The 22,500-nt window shown below is 43.2% G+C and overlaps 1 protein-coding gene across 9 annotated transcripts in view; it reads left to right on the top strand.

The window, feature by feature from the left end:
• The window catches only part of LOC143284934 (cilia- and flagella-associated protein 54-like), a 179,785-nt gene that overhangs the window by 61,796 nt on the left and 95,489 nt on the right, over positions 1-22,500 (top strand). For 8 of the 9 annotated variants that reach the window (XM_076592094.1, XM_076592097.1, XM_076592096.1 and 5 more), the window contains 7 exons: positions 5,935-6,274; positions 12,979-13,022; positions 13,828-13,989; positions 15,946-16,161; positions 16,738-16,830; positions 18,439-18,621; positions 19,662-19,804. In XM_076592094.1, coding sequence (XP_076448209.1) covers positions 5,935-6,274; positions 12,979-13,022; positions 13,828-13,989; positions 15,946-16,161; positions 16,738-16,830; positions 18,439-18,621; positions 19,662-19,804 — 1,181 coding nt within the window. The remainder of the gene's footprint in view (positions 1-5,934; positions 6,275-12,978; positions 13,023-13,827; positions 13,990-15,945; positions 16,162-16,737; positions 16,831-18,438; positions 18,622-19,661; positions 19,805-22,500) is intronic. The other variant, XM_076592093.1, reaches the window with a different exon arrangement.

The raw sequence follows: 22,500 nt of genomic DNA, 5'->3' as shown, positions 1-22,500 counted from the left end.
CCCCACCCCCCAATTTATTTTACTTTGTTTTTGGTAATAAGACACCCTCTCCCCACGTTTCCCTGAAACCCTGCTGCAAATTTTCAGCTTCACTAAAAAAATATTAAAAAAATCAGTCACTCCACGCCCATTGTTTTTTTGTTTGTTTGTTTGTTTTGTTTTCTGTTTTTTTTTTTGTTTTTTTTTTGCATCATTGCTGCTGTGCTTATAGCCATGCCACCCTCCCCCCCCCCCCCCCCACCTCCCCCCTTTTTTAAAAATTTATTCTTTGCCCCATTTCCTAGCCCATTCATCCCAACCACTGGTTACGTTTGGAACTGGTAGTGATGTTGGCGGATCCTGATTGTTCAGTTTGGTAGTAGTTTTGTTGATTATTAACCCACTAATCCCACCGGCCGTGCAAATGTTGTATGACATTCCTTCATTCATTCTGATGTTGTTCGCTTTAAGTGCTTGAACCATATTCAAAAGTGTCTTGAATTAATTGGTTATTGTTTTAAGAAGATGTGTTAGGAGATATAAGAAGGTCTGTTATCATCTCACCTGTCATCCCTGGTTGGTGAAATGCAGGCTGTAAGACTGACGTTGGTTCATCAAGTGTTGGAACACACAGACATGTAAGACTGACGTTGGTTCATCAAGTGTTGGAACACACAGACATGTAAGACTGACGTTGGTTCATCAAGTGTTGGAACACACAGACATGTAAGACTGACGTTGGTTCATCAAGTGTTGGAACACACAGACATGTACATGGTGCTCTGCTGCCGTCCTGTCTGGTCCCCACTCTTTAAGGTTTTGTCCCCGCTTACCCCATCCTAGGTGGTGGGTTTTTTGGGGGGTTTTTTTTGAGTAGATGTTTGACGACACACAAACACACACACACACACACACACACACACACATATATATATATATATATATATATATATATATATATATATATATATATACATACATACATACACACACACACACACACACATACATACATACACACACACACACACACACACACACACACACACACACACACACACACACATGAGAAAAGAGAGATTCAAACACACATGCATCAATTTTCAGTGTCACAGACACTGAGGCCCATTCATCAACCAACAAGCACTCATACCCCACCCCTTCCCTCCAGACACTCACACCTGTTGATATATTCACACATATATGCACATGCATACATACCCAAACACACACACACATCTACACCCCCCTGCCCCCCACCCCACCACACACACACACACACACACACACATGACTAATACATAGCATGTTGGTTTCACTGTGTTCTGTGCACAAAGGATGTGTGTGTGTGTGTGTGAACTTGCACATGACGCACACATGACTTGAAGTGCTACACATGTTGGGAGTGAGAGTGTGTGTGTGTGTATGCGTGTGTGAAACCTCTTCACAGATACACAGACCTCAGAAAAGACCTCACGTTTGTGAATAACATTAACCCTTTAAGTACTGCAAGAATGATGACGGCTTGTTCAACCCTTCTGTGTCTGGGAGGTTTTATCAGTAAGAATGACCATTTCTTTTTCTTTCCGTTTACACAACCAACATCGACTTGCCGATGACTCTGTTGTGAATGATGCAATTTTCGTTTCTTCATAACCCACTGATTACTGACATGGGTTACAGGATCTTTAATGTGCGTATTTGATCTTCTGTGTGTATACACATGAAGGGGGGGTTCAGGTACTTGCAGGTCTGCACATCTGTTGACCTGGGAGATAAGTTTGCACAAATGTTATGCATCATTGCATCACCATCAGAACAGTTTGTTTGGTAAATTGTAAAGAGTGGTAAATCTCTCCACACACAAGGTACATAACTTCAAACCAGTGCTGCCTACGCTGCCAATTCAGCCAGCACACAGGTAAATAAAAGGTACATTGGAACAAACCCAGACACTTCCCCAAAAAAGGAAGCGCCGGCCCTGTCCTGCTACCAATCATTTGATATGTGCACACAGCAGCAATGACAGAAGAAATGTGCAAACACAAATAAGCTTTTATTCAAGACTGGCAAGCCTCTTTAATCCTGAACAAGCCGCACAGAACACAGGGACAATACAGAACAAACACGTGGTTGCCACGGTGGTTTTTCAACTTGAGATTAATAAACAATAAGGCCAGGAGATCAAATGATTAACAAATAGTAAAGAGTGGTAACTCTCTCCACACACAAGGTACATAACTTCACTGTGATGTTTCTTCTGTCGTTGCTGCTGTGTGCACATGTCAAATGATCGATATAAGAGCAAGCCCAGCGCTTCCTTTTTTGGGGAAGTGTCTGGGTTTGTTCCAGTGTACCTTCTATATACCTGTGTGCTAGCTGAATTGGTAGCGTAGGCAGCATTGGCTTGAAGTTATGTACCTTGTGTGTGGAGAGAGTTACCACTCTTTACTATTTGTTAATCATTTGATCTCCTGGCCTCATTGTTTATTTATCTCAAGTTTGTTTGGTAGTTGTCAAGTAGTGGTGATAATGCGATTTTCTGGCTATGATCATGAAACGAAACAAAGCGCTTGAAAATGCTCCCAACGTTGTCAGCGGCAAGTTGCCTGGAAGTTTATCAAGAGTCGTGTCCCTTCCGTTGTTGATTATACTTTGTTGAATGGTGGAAAAATCAGTTTGAAAAACTGGGATTTGGAACCTGCTTAGACATAGGGCAGAATGAGCTGATCTTTGGCGTACTGATACTTAATATGGGCGGGCAGTCATCGCAAAGTTGATGGTTGTGCATTGTGGGCAGCACTCTCCAGTGCTTGTCTTTTTGTATGTCCTGGAGTTGTGATTCCTGATTGATTAAATTGATTAGCATGCTTTGGACCAAAAAGTTGTTTTGAATCATCAGAATGTACTTGGACACATGCTTGTACGTACGCATGCTTGCATGCTTCATGCACACACAAAGACACGGACACAAACACAACAAACGCAGACACACACACACAGACGCATAGACACACACACACACAAATCTGTGGAACGTTTGTTACAGAGCCAGTCATTTTGATCCTCCATTCATTCATATTCTTATCAGTTTATGAAATCGAGCAATACTTTTTTCATCATAGTAACAGTATCAGTATCAGTAGCTCAAGGAGTAGTCACTACGTTCGGACAACCCCATATATGCTACACCACATGCAAATCACGAAGCACCTCTATTTATTTTATTTTATTAAATTTTTTTTTTTTTTTTTTTTACATGTTGGCGCTTCAACATGCCATATTGATTGATGTTTTTTTCCCCCTTCTTTATATTACAATAAACATATATGTATATTTTCTAAACATGGACATGGGACCTTGTGTGTGTTTAATGAGTGGCAACTGTGACGTTATGATTGGGTTTTTAAGTGAGCCAGATTACTGACATGAAGCACTAGAAAATGTGACCAGGCTTCTTGTAGATGGAGTGTGTGTGTGGGAGGGGGGTTTGTTGGTAGATGAGTGTGATGTTGTAGATGAGTGTGATGTTGTAGCTGAATGTGTTGACTAATTTCAGCCATGCTTGTCTTGTCTTGCCTCCAATAGTTTGTAAAGTTGATAGCACACACACTGTACACATGCACACGTGCAAACATGCACACTAACACACACACACATGCACACATCTATGTTACATTTGATATTACTCAGAATGAAAAAAGACATTGAAGGAAGAAGGCTGATTGCATACCTTATGGCTGTTGGTCACAACAACAACAACAGCAACAACAACACAGAATGCCTTATACTGACCTAGGAAGATGGGTGCTTTGTTACCTTCAACTTTTGATGCAAGCAACTAGTTCTGTTGTTGTTTTGTTCTTGTTTTTGGGGGGTGGGGGATGGTTATTGGTTTTTGATGCATGTATGTATGCAAATGAATGCTTATGATAATCCTGTTTCAGTTGTGTGTGTGTGTGTGTGTGTGTGTGAGAGAGAGAGAGAGAAAGTATCTCTGTATATGTGTATAATGTTTGATATGACATTTTTAGCATGTGAACAAGATTTTATTCTAAAGAATACATAAATGTAAAATATGTTTGATATCCCAAACCTGACATGTGTAATTTTATGCACACTTTTTCTCATGAATGACATTGAGTTTGATATTATGTACACAGATGTGAGGTGCTGCTCATCTAGGTCATGCATAATGGGACACACCTAGGTCATGGAGAGTGTGACACACCTAGGTCATGCATAATGGGACACACCTAGGTCATGGAGAGTGTGACACACCTAGGTCATGCATAATGGGACACACCGAGGTCATGCATAATGGGACACACCTAGGTCATGGAGAGTGTGACACACCTAGGTCATGCATAATGGGACACACCGAGGTCATGCATAATGGGACACACCGAGGTCATGCGTAATGGGACACACCTAGGTCATGGAGAGTGTGACACACATAGGTCATGCACAGTGTGACACATCTAGGTAATGTATTATTGACACAACCAGGTTGTGTATAATGTGACACAGCTAGGTCATGTATTATGTGACACGTAGGTCATGTATAATGTGACACACCTAGGTAGGTCATTATAATGTAACACACCTAGGTAGGTCATGTACAATGTGACACACCTAGGTCATGGAGAGTGTGACACACCTAGGTCATGGAGAGTGTGACACACCTAGGTTTTGTATGATGTGACACTGCCTAAATCATTATAACGTGACACTTTTAGGTTATATTATGTGACATATCTAGGTCATGTAGAATGTGACTTGCCTAGGTCATGTATGATGTGACACACCTAGGTCATGGAGAATGTGACACACCTAGGTAACGTATAATGTGACACACCTAGGTCATGTAGAATGTGACACACATGGGTAATGTATTATTGACACAACTAGGTCATGTATAATGTGACATACATAGGTCATGTATTTTGTGACACACCTAGGTCATGCGTAATGTGACACATCTAGGTAGGTCATGTATAATGCGACACACCCAGGTCATGTATTATATGACACATCTAGGTCATGTATAATATGACACACCTAGGTCATGGAGAATGTGACACACCTAGGTCATGTATGATTTGACACACCTGGGTTATGTAGAATGTGACACACCTGGGCATGTATAATGTGACACACGTAGGTCATGAGAATGTGACATACCTAGGTCCTGTATGATGTGACAATGCCTAGGTCATTATAACGTGACACATCCAGGTCATATTATGTGACACATCTAGGTCATGTAGAATGTGACTTGCCTAGGTCATGGAGAATGTGATATACCTAGGTCATGTATGATTTGACACACCTAGAGCATGTATAATGTGACACACCTAGGTCTTGTATGATGTGACACTGCCTAGGTCATTGTAACGTGACAAATCTAGGTCATATTATGTGACATATCTAGGTCATGTAGAATGTGACTCGTCTTGGTCATGGAGGATGTGATATACCTAGGTCTTGTATGATGTGACACACCTAGGTCATGAAGAATATAACACACCTAGGTCATGTATTATTGACACATCTAGGTCATGTATAATGTGACACACCTGGGTCATGTATTATGTGACACATCTAGGTCATGTATAATGTGACACACCTTGGTAGGTCATGTATAATGTGACACACCTAGGTTATGTATTATGTGACATACCTAGGTCATGGAGAATGTGACATACCTAGGTCATGTATGATTTGACACACCTAGGTTATGTAGAATGTGACACACCTAGTGACACACTCTCCCTGGGGAGAGCAGCCCGAATTTCACACAGAGAAATCTGTTGTGATAAAAAGAAATACAGATACAAATGCAAAAACAGTATTATAATTATTGTTATCATCCTCCTCCTCCTCCTCATCATCATCACTCACATCTCTGTGCATTGCCCCCGCCCCCACCTTCCACCCACCCTGGGGGTACAGGACCTCAACCCAGACGTCTTCCAAGTCGACACAGCACGCGCGGGAGAAGGAGCAGGAGCAGGGGGTCCAGCAGACAGTGGGGCCGGGAACAACACCAACCCCCCAACTGGCCCCGGGGGGCAGGGCCCTGAGGAGGGAGGAGGTGGGGGAGCCAGTGGCACAGCGATCAACCCGGAGGAGCTGCTCCCACCCAGCCTGAAGGGCTCGGCGACGGCGGTGTGGAACACGGTGAAGGACCTGCACCTGGAGCTGATCCTGATGTATCACCGCGTCACCCTCAAGCTGGCCGGCCTGGCGCAGGCCCCGGCCGCATCCTCCTCGTCCTCACCTAACAGGAGAGGTTGGTTCTGGTGTGTGTTGCCTTGTGTTGTGTTGTTTATATTGTGTTGTGTTGGGTTGTTTTTTGTTGTGTCCTGTTGTGTTGTTTATATTGTGTTGTGTTGGGTTGTTTTTTGTTGTGTCCTGTTGTGTTGTTTATATTGTGTCGTGTTGTGTTGTTTATATTGTGTTGTGTTGGGTTGTTTTTTGTTGTGTCCTGTTGTGTTGTTTATATTGTGTCGTGTTGTGTTGTTTATATTGTGTTGTGTTGGGTTGTTTTTTGTTGTGTCCTGTTGTGTTGTTTATATTGTGTCGTGTTGTGTTGTCTATATTGCGTTGTGTTGTGTTGTTTTTATTGTATTGTGTTGTTTTGTGTTGGGGTTGGGTAGTGTTGGGTTGGGCTGTGTCATATTGTGTTGTATTGCATTGTGTTGTGTTGTTTATGTTGTGTTGTGTTGTGTTGGGTTGGGCTGTATCATATTGTGTTATGTTGTGTTGTATTGCGTTGTGTTGTGTTGTTTATCTTGTGTTGTGTTTTGTGTTGGGGTTGGGTAGTGTTGGGTTGGGCTGTGTCATATTGTGTTATGTTGTGTTGTATTGTATTGTGTTGTGTTGTTTATGTTGTGTTGTGTTGGGTTGTGTTGTGTTGGGTTGGGCTGTATCATATTGTGTGTTGTGTTGTGTTGAATTGCGTTGTGTTGTGTTTTTGTTTATATAGTGTTGTGTTGTGTTGCATTGTATATTGTTGTGTTGTGTTGTGCTGTGTTGCATCGTATTTTGTTGTGTTGTGTTGCATTGTATTTTGTTGTGTTGTGTTGCATTGTATATTGTTGTGTTGTGTTGTGCTGTGTTGCATCATATTTTGTTGTGTTGTGTTGCATTGTATTTTGTTGTGTTGTGTTGTGTTGCATTGTATTTTGTTGTGTTGTGTTGTGCTGTGTTGCATTGTATTTTGTTGTGTTGTGTTGTGCTGTGTTGCATTGTATTTTGTTGTGTTGCGTTGTGCTGTGTTGCATTGTATTTTGTTGTGTTGTGTTGTTCTGTGTTGCATTGTATTTTGTTGTGTTGTGTTGTGTTGCATTGTATTTTGTTGTGTTGTGCTGTGTTGCATTGTATTTTGTTGTGTTGTGCTGTGTTGCATTGTATTTTGTTGTGTTGTGTTGCATTGTATTTTGTTGTGTTGTTCTGTGTTGCATTGTATTTTGTTGTGTTGTGTTGTGCTGTGTTGCATTGTATATTGTTGTGTTGTGCTGTGTTGCATCGTATTGTGTTGTGTTGTGTTGTGCTGTGTTGCATTGTATATTGTTGTGTTGTGTTGTGCTGTGTTGCATTGTATTTTGTTGTGCTGTGTTGTGTTGTGTTGCATTGTATTTTGTTGTGTTGTGCTGTGTTGCATTGTATTTTGTTGTGTTGTGTTGCATTGTATTTTGTTGTGTTGTGCTGTGTTGCATTGTATTTTGTTGTGTTGTGTTGTGCTGTGTTGCATTGTGTTGTGTTGTGCTGTGTTGCATTGTATTTTGTTGTGTTGTGCTGTGTTGCATTGTATTTTGTTGTGTTGTGTTGTGCTGTGTTGCATTGTATTTTGTTGTGTTGTGTTGTGCTGTGTTGCATTGTATATTGTTGTGTTGTGTTGTGTTGTGTTGCATCATATTTTGTTGTGCTGTGTTGTGCTGTGTTGCATCGTATTTTGTTGTGTTGTGTTGTGCTGTGTTGCATTGTATTTTGTTGTGTTGTGTTGTGCTGTGTTGCATTGTATATTGTTGTGTTGTGTTGTGCTGTGTTGCATTGTATTTTGTTGTGTTGTGTTGTGCTGTGTTGCATTGTATTTTGTTGTGTTGTGTTGTGCTGTGTTGCATTGTATTTTGTTGTGTTGTGTTGTGCTGTGTTGCATTGTATTGTACTGTATTTTACTGTTTTGCATTGCAGTGAAGTGCATTGCATTGCATTATATTGCGTTGTATTGCACTGCATTGCATTGCTTTGAATTCTATTGTATTGTGTTGTGTTGTATTGTATTGTGTTGTGTTGTATTGTATTGTATTGTATTGTGTTGTATTGTATTGTATTGCAATAGATTTCGCACTGTGATTATCAGGCTGCTCTTCTGTATTAGTGAATAACTTTTAACTTTTGCACATATACCTGTACTGAACACCTGTTGTGAATCTGAACCTGTGATCACACAGGTAGGTATGATCTTGCCAGCAGATTCCCCACGTGTGACAAGGGTAGGCAGAGGCCCGTCAAACACAGGTTTGACTGTTTGGAGTTGAAACATTTAGATATTATTTATACTAAATACCACTTGTGGTGTTTCCTGAAATGTTCAGCAAATCGTCATAGAAAACCATGTCTTGTGGTGTTTCCTGAAATGTTCAGCAAATCGTCATAGAAAACCATGTCTTGTGGTGTTTCCTGAAATGTTCAGCAAATTGTCATAGAAAACCATGTGGTGTTTCCTGAAATGTTCAGCAAATCGTCATAGAAAACCATGTCTTGTGGTGTTTCCTGAAATGTTCAGCAAATCGTCATAGAAAACCATGTCTTGTGGTGTTTCCTGAAATGTTCAGCAAATCGTCATAGAAAACCATGTCATGTGGTGTTTCCTGAAATGTTCAGCAAATCGTCATAGAAAACCATGTCTTGTGGTGTTTCCTGAAATGTTCAGCAAATCGTCATAGAAAACCATGTCTTGTGGTGTTTCCTGTAATGTTCAGCAAAGTGTCATAGAAAACCATGTCTTGTGGTGTTTCCTGAAATGTTCAGCAAATCGTCATAGAAAACCATGTGGTGTTTCCTGAAATGTTCAGCAAAGTGTCATAGAAAACCATGTCTTGTGGTGTTTCCTGAAATGTTCAGCAAATTGTCATAGAAAACCATGTGGTGTTTCCTGAAATGTTCAGCAAATCGTCATAGAAAACCATGTGGTGTTTCCTGAAATGTTCAGCAAAGTGTCATAGAAAACCATGTGGTGTTTCCTGAAATGTTCAGCAAAGTGTCATAGAAAACCATGTCTTGTGGTGTTTCCTGAAATGTTCAGCAAATCGTCATAGAAAACCATGTCTTGTGGTGTTTCCTGAAATGTTCAGCAAATCGTCATAGAAAACCATGTCTTGTGGTGTTTCCTGTAATGTTCAGCAAAGTGTCATAGAAAACCATGTCTTGTGGTGTTTCCTGAAATGTTCAGCAAATCGTCATAGAAAACCATGTGGTGTTTCCTGAAATGTTCAGCAAATCGTCATAGAAAACCATGTCTTGTGGTGTTTCCTGAAATGTTCAGCAAATCGTCATAGAAAACCATGTCTTGTGGTGTTTCCTGAAATGTTCAGCAAATCGTCATAGAAAACCATGTCTTGTGGTGTTTCCTGAAATGTTCAGCAAATCGTCATAGAAAACCATGTCTTGTGGTGTTTCCTGAAATGTTCAGCAAATCGTCATAGAAAACCATGTCTTGTGGTGTTTCCTATAATGTTCAGCAAATCGTCATAGAAAACCATGTGGTGTTTCCTGAAATGTTCAGCAAAGTGTCATAGAAAACCATGTCTTGTGGTGTTTCCTGAAATGTTCAGCAAATCGTCATAGAAAACCATGTGGTGTTTCCTGAAATGTTCAGCAAATCGTCATAGAAAACCATGTGGTGTTTCCTGTAATGTTCAGCAAATCGTCATAGAAAACCATGTCTTGTGGTGTTTCCTGAAATGTTCAGCAAATTGTCATAGAAAACCATGTCTTGTGGTGTTTCCTGAAATGTTCAGCAAATCGTCATAGAAAACCATGTGGTGTTTCCTGAAATGTTCAGCAAATCGTCATAGAAAACCATGTGGTGTTTCCTGTAATGTTCAGCAAATCGTCATAGAAAACCATGTCTTGTGGTGTTTCCTGTAATGTTCAGAAAAGTGTCATAGAAAACCATGTCTTGTGGTGTTTCCTGAAATGTTCAGCAAATCGTCATAGAAAACCATGTGGTGTTTCCTGAAATGTTCAGCAAATCGTCATAGAAAACCATGTGGTGTTTCCTGTAATGTTCAGCAAATCGTCATAGAAAACCATGTCTTGTGGTGTTTCCTGAAATGTTCAGCAAATTGTCATAGAAAACCATGTCTTGTGGTGTTTCCTGAAATGTTCAGCAAATCGTCATAGAAAACCATGTGGTGTTTCCTGAAATGTTCAGCAAATTGTCATAGAAAACCATGTCTTGTGGTGTTTCCTGTAATGTTCAGCAAATCGTCATAGAAAACCATGTCTTGTGGTGTTTCCTGTAATGTTCAGCAAATCGTCATAGAAAACCATGTCTTGTGGTGTTTCCTGAAATGTTCAGCAAATCGTCATAGAAAACCATGTGGTGTTTCCTGTAATGTTCAGCAAATCGTCATAGAAAACCATGTCTTGTGGTGTTTCCTGAAATGTTCAGCAAATCGTCATAGAAAACCATGTCTTGTGGTGTTTCCTGAAATGTTCAGCAAATCGTCATAGAAAACCATGTGGTGTTTCCTGTAATGTTCAGCAAATCGTCATAGAAAACCATGTCTTGTGGTGTTTCCTGAAATGTTCAGCAAATCGTCATAGAAAACCATGCCTTGTGGTGTTTCCTGAAATGTTCAGCAAATCGTCATAGAAAACCATGTGGTGTTTCCTGTAATGTTCAGCAAATCGTCATAGAAAACCATGTGGTGTTTCCTGTAATGTTCAGCAAATCGTCATAGAAAACCATGTGGTGTTTCCTGAAATGTTCAGCAAATCGTCATAGAAAACCATGTGGTGTTTCCTGTAATGTTCAGCAAATCGTCATAGAAAACCATGTCTTGTGGTGTTTCCTGTAATGTTCAGCAAATCGTCATAGAAAACCATGTCTTGTGGTGTTTCCTGTAATGTTCAGCAAAGTGTCATAGAAAACCATGTCTCGTGGTGTTTCCTGAAATGTTCAGCAAAGTGTCATAGAAAACCATGTGGTGTTTCCTGAAATGTTCAGCAAATCGTCATAGAAAACCATGTCTTGTGGTGTTTCCTGAAATGTTCAGCAAATCGTCATAGAAAACCATGTGGTGTTTCCTGAAATGTTCAGCAAATCGTCATAGAAAACCATGTCTTGTGGTGTTTCCTGGAATGTTCAGCAAATCGTCATAGAAAACCATGTGGTGTTTCCTGAAATGTTCAGCAAATCGTCATAGAAAACCATGTCTTGTGGTGTTTCCTGAAATGTTCAGCAAATCGTCATAGAAAACCATGTGGTGTTTCCTGAAATGTTCAGCAAATCGTCATAGAAAACCATGGCTTGTGGTGTTTCCTGAAATGTTCAGCAAATCGTCATAGAAAACCATGTCTTGTGGTGTTTCCTGAAATGTTCAGCAAATCGTCATAGAAAACCATGTCTTGTGGTGTTTCCTGAAATGTTCAGCAAATCGTCATAGAAAACCATGTGGTGTTTCCTGAAATGTTCAGCAAATCGTCATAGAAAACCATGTCTTGTGGTGTTTCCTGAAATGTTCAGCAAATCGTCATAGAAAACCATGTCTTGTGGTGTTTCCTGAAATGTTCAGCAAAGTGTCATAGAAAACCATGTCTTGTGGTGTTTCCTGTAATGTTCAGCAAAGTGTCATAGAAAACCATGTCTTGTGGTGTTTCCTGTAATGTTCAGCAAAGTGTCATAGAAAACCATGTCTTGTGGTGTTTCCTGAAATGTTCAGCAAAGTGTCATAGAAAACCATGTCTTGTGGTGTTTCCTGTAATGTTCAGCAAAGTGTCATAGAAAACCATGTCTTGTGGTGTTTCCTGTAATGTTCAGCAAAGTGTCATAGAAAACCATGTGGTGTTTCCTGTAATGTTCAGCAAAGTGTCATAGAAAACCATGTCTTGTGGTGTTTCCTGAAATGTTCAGCAAATCGTCATAGAAAACCATGTCTTGTGGTGTTTCCTGAAATGTTCAGCAAATCGTCATAGAAAACCATGTCTTGTGGTGTTTCCTGAAATGTTCAGCAAATCGTCATAGAAAACCATGTCTTGTGGTGTTTCCTGAAATGTTCAGCAAAGTGTCATAGAAAACCATGTCTTGTGGTGTTTCCTGAAATGTTCAGCAAAGTGTCATAGAAAACCATGTCTTGTGGTGTTTCCTGTAATGTTCAGCAAAGTGTCATAGAAAACCATGTGGTGTTTCCTGTAATGTTCAGCAAAGTGTCATAGAAAACCATGTCTTGTGGTGTTTCCTGAAATGTTCAGCAAATCGTCATAGAAAACCATGTCTTGTGGTGTTTCCTGAAATGTTCAGCAAAGTGTCATAGAAAACCATGTGGTGTTTCCTGTAATGTTCAGCAAAGTGTCATAGAAAACCATGTCTTGTGGTGTTTCCTGAAATGTTCAGCAAATCGTCATAGAAAACCATGTCTTGTGGTGTTTCCTGAAATGTTCAGCAAAGTGTCATAGAAAACCATGTCTTGTGGTGTTTCCTGTAATGTTCAGCAAATCGTCATAGAAAACCATGTGGTGTTTCCTGTAATGTTCAGCAAAGTGTCATAGAAAACCATGTCTTGTGGTGTTTCCTGTAATGTTCAGCAAAGTGTCATAGAAAACCATGTGGTGTTTCCTGTAATGTTCAGCAAAGTGTCATAGAAAACCATGTCTTGTGGTGTTTCCTGAAATGTTCAGCAAAGTGTCATAGAAAACCATGTGGTGTTTCCTGAAATGTTCAGCAAAGTGTCATAGAAAACCATGTCTTGTGGTGTCTGTCTACAGGGCCTGAGAAGGGGAAAGCATCAAGAAAGCAGGAATCAGCGAAGGTTGGTGGTTGTGTGTGTGTGTGTGTGTGTGTGTGTGTGTGTGTGTGTGTGTGTGTGTGCATGCATGATTGGGTGTGTGTACATGTGAACGTGTGTGTTAGGGCATGTGTGTGTGTGTGTGTGTGTGTGTGTGTGTATGTGCATGTCTGCACATTTGCATGCGATTATGTGCAGATGCAGAGGTGTGTGTGTGTGTGTGTGTGTGTGTGTGTGTGTGTATGTGTGTGTGTTTGAGTGTGTGTGTTTAGGCATGTGTGTTTTTTGTGTGTGCAAATCTGCACATTTGCATGTGATTGTGTGCATGTGCATTTGTGTGTGTGTGTGTGTGTGTGTGTGTGTGTGTGTGTGTGTGTGTGTGCTGCACTGATACAAATGCTTTTTTTTAAATGGTAAAAATGATGACAGCGATGACGACAGCAGTGATGACGACACTGTGACACAGCAGTGATGATGACACAGCAGTGATGATGACACTGTGACACAGCAGTGATGATGACACTGTGACACAGCAGTGATGATGACACTGACACACAGCAGTGATGATGACACAGCAGTGATGATGACACTGACACACAGCAGTGATGATGACACTGACACACAGCAGTGATGAAGACACTGACACACAGCAGTGATGATGACACTGTGACACAGCAGTGATGATGACACTGACACAGCAGTGATGATGACACAGCAGTGATGATGACACTGTGACACACAGCAGTGATGATGACACTGTCACAATGACGACAACACTGTGTCACACACATGGATGATGACAGTGATGGTGTTGCTGTTGTTGTGGCAGCAGCAGAGGGAGAGGAGTTCCGGGGACTACGTGGAGAGCTTTGCAGAGCTGAAGGAGGCCTGTGACCGGAACCTGCTGTCCAAGGCCCTGCTCTTCATGCAGCATGCCCTCATGGTGGGCACTGACACCCTGCCCTCTGAGGACCAGAAGACGCTGCTGAACGTGAGTGACTCAACCAGCCTCCTCATGTGGGTGGGGGGGATGGGGAGGTGGAGGGGCACACAGTGAGCAGGAGATCTTGCTGCTGGCTGCACGCTTCTGGCGCTACTGAATAACTTTTAACTTTTGCACATTCACCTGTACTGAACAACCTGTTGTGAATCTGAACCTACGATCACACAGATAGGTATGATCTTGCCAGCGGATTGACCACGTGCGACAAGAATAGGCAGGGGCCAGTCAAACTCGGGTTCACACACTCACAAAGACACACACAGAGACAGACACACAGACGTACACTCATGCTGGGGGGCTGACTCCCTGCCCTGGGAGTGAGCAGAAGACCCCTTGCTGGACATGAGTCTGACTGATGGCATGTATGCACACGCTGTCACTCATGCGAAGAGAGAGAGAGAGAAAGAGAGAGAGAGAGACACATACACACACGCGTGCGCACGCGCACACACACACACACACACACACACACACACACACACACTCACACACTCACTCACACTCAACACACACATACATGCTCACAGAGAGAGACCCCCCCGCTTACACACACACACATACACACTCACACATACACTCAACATACACTCATACTCAGAGAGAGAGAGGGAGAGAGACACACACACACACACGCACGCACGCACGCACGCACACTCACGCTCATGCACATTTGCATGCACACACACACACACACACACAGAGGCTGTGGTCTGTATCTGAATGACGGGTGTTGCCTTAAGGCTTAACTATCACAGCGGCACTTTGCTGTGGGAAACGTTGGAAAAGAGAACGAACATCTCTTCCTCCCATCTTTCTGACCTATTCGCTCTCTCTTTTGCCATACTCTGTGTCTGTGTCTGTGCCTGTGGCTGTGTCTGTGGCTGTGCCTGTGGCTGTGTCTGTGCCTGTGGCTGTGTCTGTGCCTGTGGCTGTGTCTGTGTCTGTGTCTGTGGCTGTGGCTGTGTCTGTGTTTGCGTCTGTGGCTGTGGCTGTGGCTGTGCCTGTGCCTGTGTCTGTGGCTGTGCCTGTGCCTGTGTCTGTGTCTGTGGCTGTGTCTGTGTCTGTGCCTGTGGCTGTGTCTGTGGCTGTGTCTGTGCCTGTGGCTGTGCCTGTGGCTGTGTCTGTGGCTGTGGCTGTGCCTGTGCCTGTGGCTGTGCCTGTGGCTGTGTCTGTGTCTGTGGCTGTGTCTGTGCCTGTGTCTGTGCCTGTGGCTGTGTCTGTGCCTGTGGCTGTGGCTGTGGCAGTGTCTGTGGCTGTGCCTGTGGCTGTGTCTGTGCCTGTGGCTGTGTCTGTGTCTGTGCCTGTGGCTGTGGCTGTGTCTGTGCCTGTGCCTGTGGCTGTGTCTGTGGCTGTGCCTGTGGCTGTGCCTGTGCCTGTGCCTGTGCAGTACCCTCTCTCTGTGCTATCGTGTTGGGTTATGCTGCTGTCAGATGTTTGGCTAGTAGATGTGGTGTAGTGTGTATGGATTTGCCTGAATACAGTGAGATCACTTTCTTGAGAAACTGAAATTGAAAAAAATTTTTTTTACGATAATAGTAATAATAATAATGATTATAATAATATATTAACAGTCTGTTTATATTGCACCTTTTATTGAAATACAGTAATGTTCAAGGCACATTACATGAGTAAAATATAACATAAGAGAAACACTCTACATAAAAATCACGTAAAAATCACACACATATAAATCTCCAAAACCGTTCCATGTGATCAACACAGTCACCTCCCAAAACAGCAGCGAACTAGACCAAATATCATTTACGTAATAAAAAACAACAACCAAGCATTTAAGCATGCACAGATGAAACGCACGCACACACGCACTCACGCACAAATAAGATTGATACTATAATACGCATGCATGAATTTAAAAAGTTTCCAGAGAAAGTAAGAGATGCTGAAGGAATACTTTTTGTCTCCCACCCCCTCCTCTTCCTACAGGAGGCAATGGAGATGATCCAGAAGGCCCAGGTGGAGGAGGAGCGTACCTACTTCCAGAATTCTGTGGGTGGAGGCGGAGGAGGAGGAGGAGGAGAAGAAGGGGGGGAGCAGCTGCCGACAGAGTGCCACGTCCCCCCACCCCCCACCCTCCTGTGTCGCACCGACCGCTCCATGGTCTTCCGCCCCACCCCCTTCATCCCCACGTCTGGACAGAAGGTGGGTGGGGTGTGGGGGGGGTGATGTCATGATGATAATGATGCTGTTGTTGTTGTCGTTAGGTTTTGTTTGTTACCTTTAGAGAGGACACCGCTTGGACTTCATTCAACACAGTTTTGGGGTTAACATAGCTGTATGATCAGAAAGAAGCGTATCCGTCCAAACTTACTATAATGATAATAATGATAAAAGGACATTTGGTACGCCCAGTCTAACGATGCAAAAGCCCTGGGCGTTTACAATGAAAAATACAATGATGTATGCGTACTGAAAACACATGAATACACCCGCACGCACAAATACCCCCGCTCCAACTCCAATTCACAAACCCACACCCACTCCACACAAGATGTACACACACACACACACACACACACACACACACACGTGCGAGCACATCTTGGCCATTCAAGGCTAATGAACGTGTGCACGTTTGGAAATAGTAAACATAATAGAAGCAAAAAAACTAAGTTGACTAAAACCATAAATGGCAAAAAAAAAACAACCCAACCAACAACTGCAGTCCATGAACAAGGGAGGCAGAAGGGAGAGATGAGCCTGTGGTGTGTATTCCAGGTGGCATGGTACCGTCTGTTTGGTCGCAACGCGGCTGGCAGCAACGTGAAGGCACGCCTGAGTGACTACAACCTTCCTGGCACTGGTGATGAGGTAATGTTCCCATGTACTTCTTCTTTATCTTCTTCTTCTTCTTCGTCTTCTGGTGATGAGGTAATGTTCCCATGTACTTCTTCTTCGTCTTCTGGTGATGAGGTAATGTTCCCATGTACTTCTTCTTTGTCTTCTGGTGATGAGGTAATGTTCCCATGTACTTCTTCTTCGTCTTCTGGTGATGAGGTAATGTTCCCATGTACTTCTTCTTCGTCTTCTGGTGATGAGGTAATGTTCCCATGTACTTCTTCTTTATCTTCTTCTTCTTCTTTGTCTTCTGGTGATGAGGTAATGTTCCCATGTACTTCTTCTTTGTCTTCTTCTTCTTCTTCGTCTTCTGGTGATGAGGTAATGTTCCCATGTACTTCTTCTTTATCTTCTTCTTCTTCGTCTTCTGGTGATGAGGTAATGTTCCCATGTACTTCTTCTTTATCTTCTTCTTCTTCGTCTTCTGGTGATGAGGTAATGTTCCCATGTACTTCTTCTTCGTCTTCTGGTGATGAGGTAATGTTCCCATGTACTTCTTCTTCTTCGTCTTCTGGTGATGAGGTAATGTTCCCATGTATTCTTCTTTATCTTCTTCTTCGTCTTCTGGTGATGAGGTAATGTTCCCATGTACTTCTTCTTCTTCGTCTACTGGTGATGAGGTAATGTTCCCATGTACGTCTTCTTCTTCATCTTCTTCTTCTTCTTCGTCTTCTGGTGATGAGTGATGAGGTAATGTTCCCATGTACTTCTTCTTCTTCGTCTAAGTGCTCGTAAAAGAACCCAACAAAAGGGTTGTTCCTGGCAAAATTCTGTAGAAAGATCCACTTCAATAGGTATAAACAAATAAAACTGCACGCAGGAAAAAATGCAAAAAAATGGGTGGCGCTGTAGTGTAGTGATGCGCTTTCCCTGGGGAGAGCAGCCCGAATTTCACACAGAGAAATCTGTTGTGATAAAATGAAATACAAATATGTACACGAGTGGGCTTTTAGATGTATGACCCTTTTGTCCCGCCATGTAGGTAACCATACTGTAGGTTTTTTTGTTTTTTTAATGATTTTCTGAAATCTCTCCCCCATGAGGAAGGTGGTAGAGTGGTTAAAATGCTCAGCTGCCAATACACAGTCTGTCAGGGTGTGGGTTCCAGTCCTCATCCTTTCTCCCAAGTTTGACTGGAAAATCAAACTGAGTGTTTTTTAGTCTTTCGGATGAGACGATAAACCAAGGTCCCGTGTGCAGCACACACTTTGTGGCGCTGAAAAAGAACCCATGGCAATGAGAGTGTTGTCCTCTGGCAAAATCATGCACACACACACACACACACACAAAATCCACTCTGACAGGTACACAAATATATAAGCATGCACTCAGAACCTGACAAAACTGTTGGGTTTTGCTGCTGGTCAGGCATCTGCCTAGCAGATGTGGTGTAGCATATGTATATATGGATTTGTCCGAACACAATGGCGCCTCCTTAAGGAACTGAAACTGAAACTACATATTCAGTTTGTGAAGCGCCTTGAGCCTCTCTGTGAGGGAACAGCGCTGTAGAAGAGCACTTTGTTATTAAAATGATCATCATTATTATCATCATCTTCATGATTCAGTCGTGTTCCCCAGGTGCCCAGCTATGGATGTGAGCTGAAGGTGACGGGGCTGAACCCCAACCAGCGCTACGTCTTCGCCGTCGCCGCCTACACCGCGGACGGCACGCTGATCGGCAACAGCATAGGGGAGACAAGCAAGCCCATCTTGGCCTCCCACCCCCTCCCCATCCTCATGACCTGGGCCTTCCTCAGTCAGGTCTGTCGTATGTGTGTGTGTGTGTGGTGGGGGGGTGGAGGGGTCGTTGGGGTAAGGGGGAGGGTTGTGTGTTTGGGAGGGGGTTTGAATGGGGGCGTAGGGGTTGTAGGGGGCGGAGGTGGGGGTGGGGAGGGGGCTGTTGGGGGGGAGGTTGTGGGGGGGGGGGGGGTGTTGGTGTGTGTGTGTGGTGGCGTTGGGATGGGGAGTGTGTGTGTGTGGTGTTGGTGTGTGTGTGTAGTGTTGGTGTGTGTGTGGTGTTGGTGTGTGTGTGTGGTGTGTGGGGTGTGTGTGGTGTGTGTGTGTGTGGTGTTGGTGTGTGTGTGTGTGTGGGGGTGTTTGTGGGGTGTGTGTGTGTGGGGGGTCTGTGTGTGTGTGTGTGGTGTGTGTGTGGGGGGGGGGGGAGGTGGTGTGTGTGGTGTGTGTGTGTGTGTGTGGTGTGTGTATGTGTGTGTGTGTGTATGTGTAGTGTGTGTGTGTGGGGGGGGAGGTGGTGTGTGTGTGTGGGAGGGGTGGTGGTGCGTGTGGTGTGTGTGTGGGGGGGGGGGGGGTGTGTGACAGATTCCCTACCATGTGGAGTGGTGGCCTAGAAGTAATGCATCCGCCAAGGAAGCAAGAGAATGTTAGTCCACTGGTTCTAATTTCATAGGCACCAGTATTTTTCTCCCACTCCACTAGACCTCGAATGGTGGTCTGGATGCTAGTCATTCAGATGAGATGATAAATTGAGGTCCCATGTACAGCATGCGCTTAGCGCATGTAAAAAGAACCCACAGCCACAAAAGGGTTGTCCATGGAAAAATTCTGTAGAAAAATCCACTTCAACAGGAAAACAAATAAAGTTGCAGGCATGAGAAAAAAAGAAAAGAAAAGGGTGGCGCTCTCAGTGTAGCGACACACTCTCCCTGGGGAGAGGAGCCCGAATTTCACACAGAGAAATCTGTTGTGGCAAAAGAAATAGAGTTAATACAATGCAATACAATACCAGGTTGGTTATTACCTCTGTGTGTGTGTGTGTGTGTGTGTGTGTGTGTGTGTGACAGATCTCCTACCAGGTGGGTCACTACCCGACGGCCCACAAGGCCAGCCAGGTGCTGTGGGATCACTTCCTGGCCCCGCCCCCTCCCCCAGAGGGCATGACCCTCATCACACAGGCCAGGAGAGACTTCCGCCTCACGATGCTCAAGTCAGTTGCCCCTCCCCCCGCCCCCCAGCCTGCTTTGTTGTCATCATCACTGTTGTCATCGTCATTGTCATCATCACTATCGTTGTCATTATCGTTACCATTATCACTGACGCAGAGAGGGACTTCCTTTTTTTTTTCTTTTTTTTTCAACATTTTTTATTCAGACATAGGTTTACAGATACAGAATTTATTATATATTTTGTGCATTAGAAAGTATAGGGTAAGCACATGAGTTCTAAGTACAGACAAGTCCACAGCAGCAAAACAGTACATGTTCAATGGCATAATTCCAAGGTAGCATTATATAGCTTAATCTTGTATTAAACATTTATAAAGTACCCATTTTTCAAGAGACTTGTTATATTCCATAGTTATGTTAAAGGCATACTTGTCTATTTTGATATGCCTGTTTGAGGTCTTTTTTGAACATTTGTAGTGTTGGTTTTACTTTGTTAATACTACATTTGTATACACAGAATTTAGCTATCAATAATATATATGAGAAACATTCATCAGTTTTCATTTTGTTATGTCCAGAAAGCACCAGTGTGTCACTCAGGTTAAGTCTTTCACAGTGTGAACACTTTTCTTTTAAATATCTCACAAACTCCTTCCAAAAATGTTGTACATGGTAACATTCCCATAAATAATGTAGAATTGTATCTCTTTCTTCCTTACAAAAATTACACGTATTATCTGGGAGTATTCCCTCCCATCTTCAGCAAAACAGAACCTGTCACAAGAATACAATAATTAATTTTCATCTGAAAGCATTTTAACCTTATCTCATGGATCCGAGAGGGAATTCTGCTTCAGTCAGTGGGACCTGCATTGTTGTCTTCATCACCACCACCACCATCATCATCATCATCATAGTGGAGTGATGGCCTAGAGGTAACGCGTCCACTTAGGAAGCGAGAGAATCTGAGCACGCTGGTTCCAATCACGGCTCAGCCGCCAATATTTTCTCCCCCTCCACTAGACCCTGAGTGGTGGTCTGGACGCTAGTCATTTGGATGAGACAATAAACCAAGGTCCTGTGTGCAGCATGCACTTAGCGCACGTAAAAGAACCCACGGCAACAAAAGGGTTGTTTCTGGCAAAATTCTGTAGAAAATCCACTTTGATAGGAAAAACAAATAAAACTGCATGTAGGAAAAAATACAAAAAAATGGGTGGCTCTGTAGTGTAGCGACGTGCTCTCCCTGGGGAGTGCAGCCTGAATTTCACACAGAGAAATCTGTTGTGATAAAAAGCAATACAAATGCAAATACAAATCCTCCTCCTCATCATCCTCATCATCGTGACCATCATCAGCAAGGCCAATAGGGAGTTCTGTCTCACGCTGCTCAAGTCAGTGGTACCTAGCATTGTCTGTATTGCCATCAACAGTGTCATCATCACCAGCTTCATCATCACCATGATGTTTTTGTCTCACACACACACACAGACACAGACACACGACGAGAGTGTTATCCTCTGGCAAAATTGTGCAGACAAAATCCACTCTGATAGCTAGAAAAATAGATATTTAGATATAGATATAGATATATATGCATTCAAGGCCTGACTAAGCGCATTGGGGTTGGGCCTATGCTACAGCTGGTCAGGCATCTGCTAGCAGATGTGGTGTAGCATATAGAGATCTATGCCAACTGTTGCAATTTCATCTTATTTTGTTATGCTTGATCGCAGTTTGTTTCAACGTTACGCCAATGTCAAAATTGTTCTGACGAATTCATTTTCGACTGCTTAGGAATTAGGATGATCACATGATTTCCTGTCGTAACATTCCCCAGACGCTCTGGACCGATCGATCACAGGGCCAAGGCAGTCACTACTAACCTTGGTCTCACGTGACGATGCTCAGCTAATTGAAACGGCATTGAGTGGACCAGTTAGCTTAATTGTTTGCACCTTGGTCAAACAGCATTGGATGCTTTGTGGGTAAAATGTATGTTTGCTGATGTGATTCGGAGTCCGAGTGTTCCTACCAAAATCAAAATGTTCCTCCCAAATTTCCTGATTGTTCATGCAAACCCTTGACAGGAGCTGGCACCTCTGAGCGCATATGGATTAATCTGCACGCTTTGATGCTTCCTTAAGAAACAGAAAGTGACTGTGAAAGTGACTGACGCCTTCTTGAGAAACAGAAAGTGACTGTGAAAGTGACTGATGCCTCCTTGAGAAACAGAAAGTGACTGTGAAAGTGACTGATGCCTCCTTGAGAAACAGAAAGTGACTGTGAAAGTGACTGGCGCTTTCTTAAGAAACAAAGTGACTGTGAGAGTGACTGACGCCTCCTTGAGAAACAGAAAGTGACTGTGAGAGTGACTGACGCTTCCTTAAGAAACAAAGTGACTGTGAGAGTGACTGACGCTTTCTTAAGAAACAGAAAGTGACTGTGAAAGTGACTGATGCTTTCTTAAGAAACAGAAAGTGATAAAGTGACATGACGCCTCCTTGAGAAACAGAAAGTGACTGACGCCTCCTTGAGAAACAGAAAGTGACCATGAAAGTGAAGTGATGACTGTGGGTGGGGGGGTTGCAGACTGAACCAGAGGGCAGTGTGATGACTGGGGGGGGGGGGGGGGGGGGTTGCAGACTGAACCAGAGGGCAGTGTGATGACTGTGGGTGGGTGGGGGGGTTGCAGACTGAACCAGAGGGCAGTGTGATGACTGTGGGTGGGGGGGGT

This window comes from Babylonia areolata, chromosome 8 (genome assembly GCF_041734735.1).
Source record: "Babylonia areolata isolate BAREFJ2019XMU chromosome 8, ASM4173473v1, whole genome shotgun sequence".
In the NCBI taxonomy this organism is placed as follows: domain Eukaryota; kingdom Metazoa; phylum Mollusca; class Gastropoda; order Neogastropoda; family Buccinidae; genus Babylonia; species Babylonia areolata.
The sequence above is the reverse complement of the archived record's forward strand: the minus strand, read 5'-3'. Positions and strand labels throughout refer to the sequence as shown.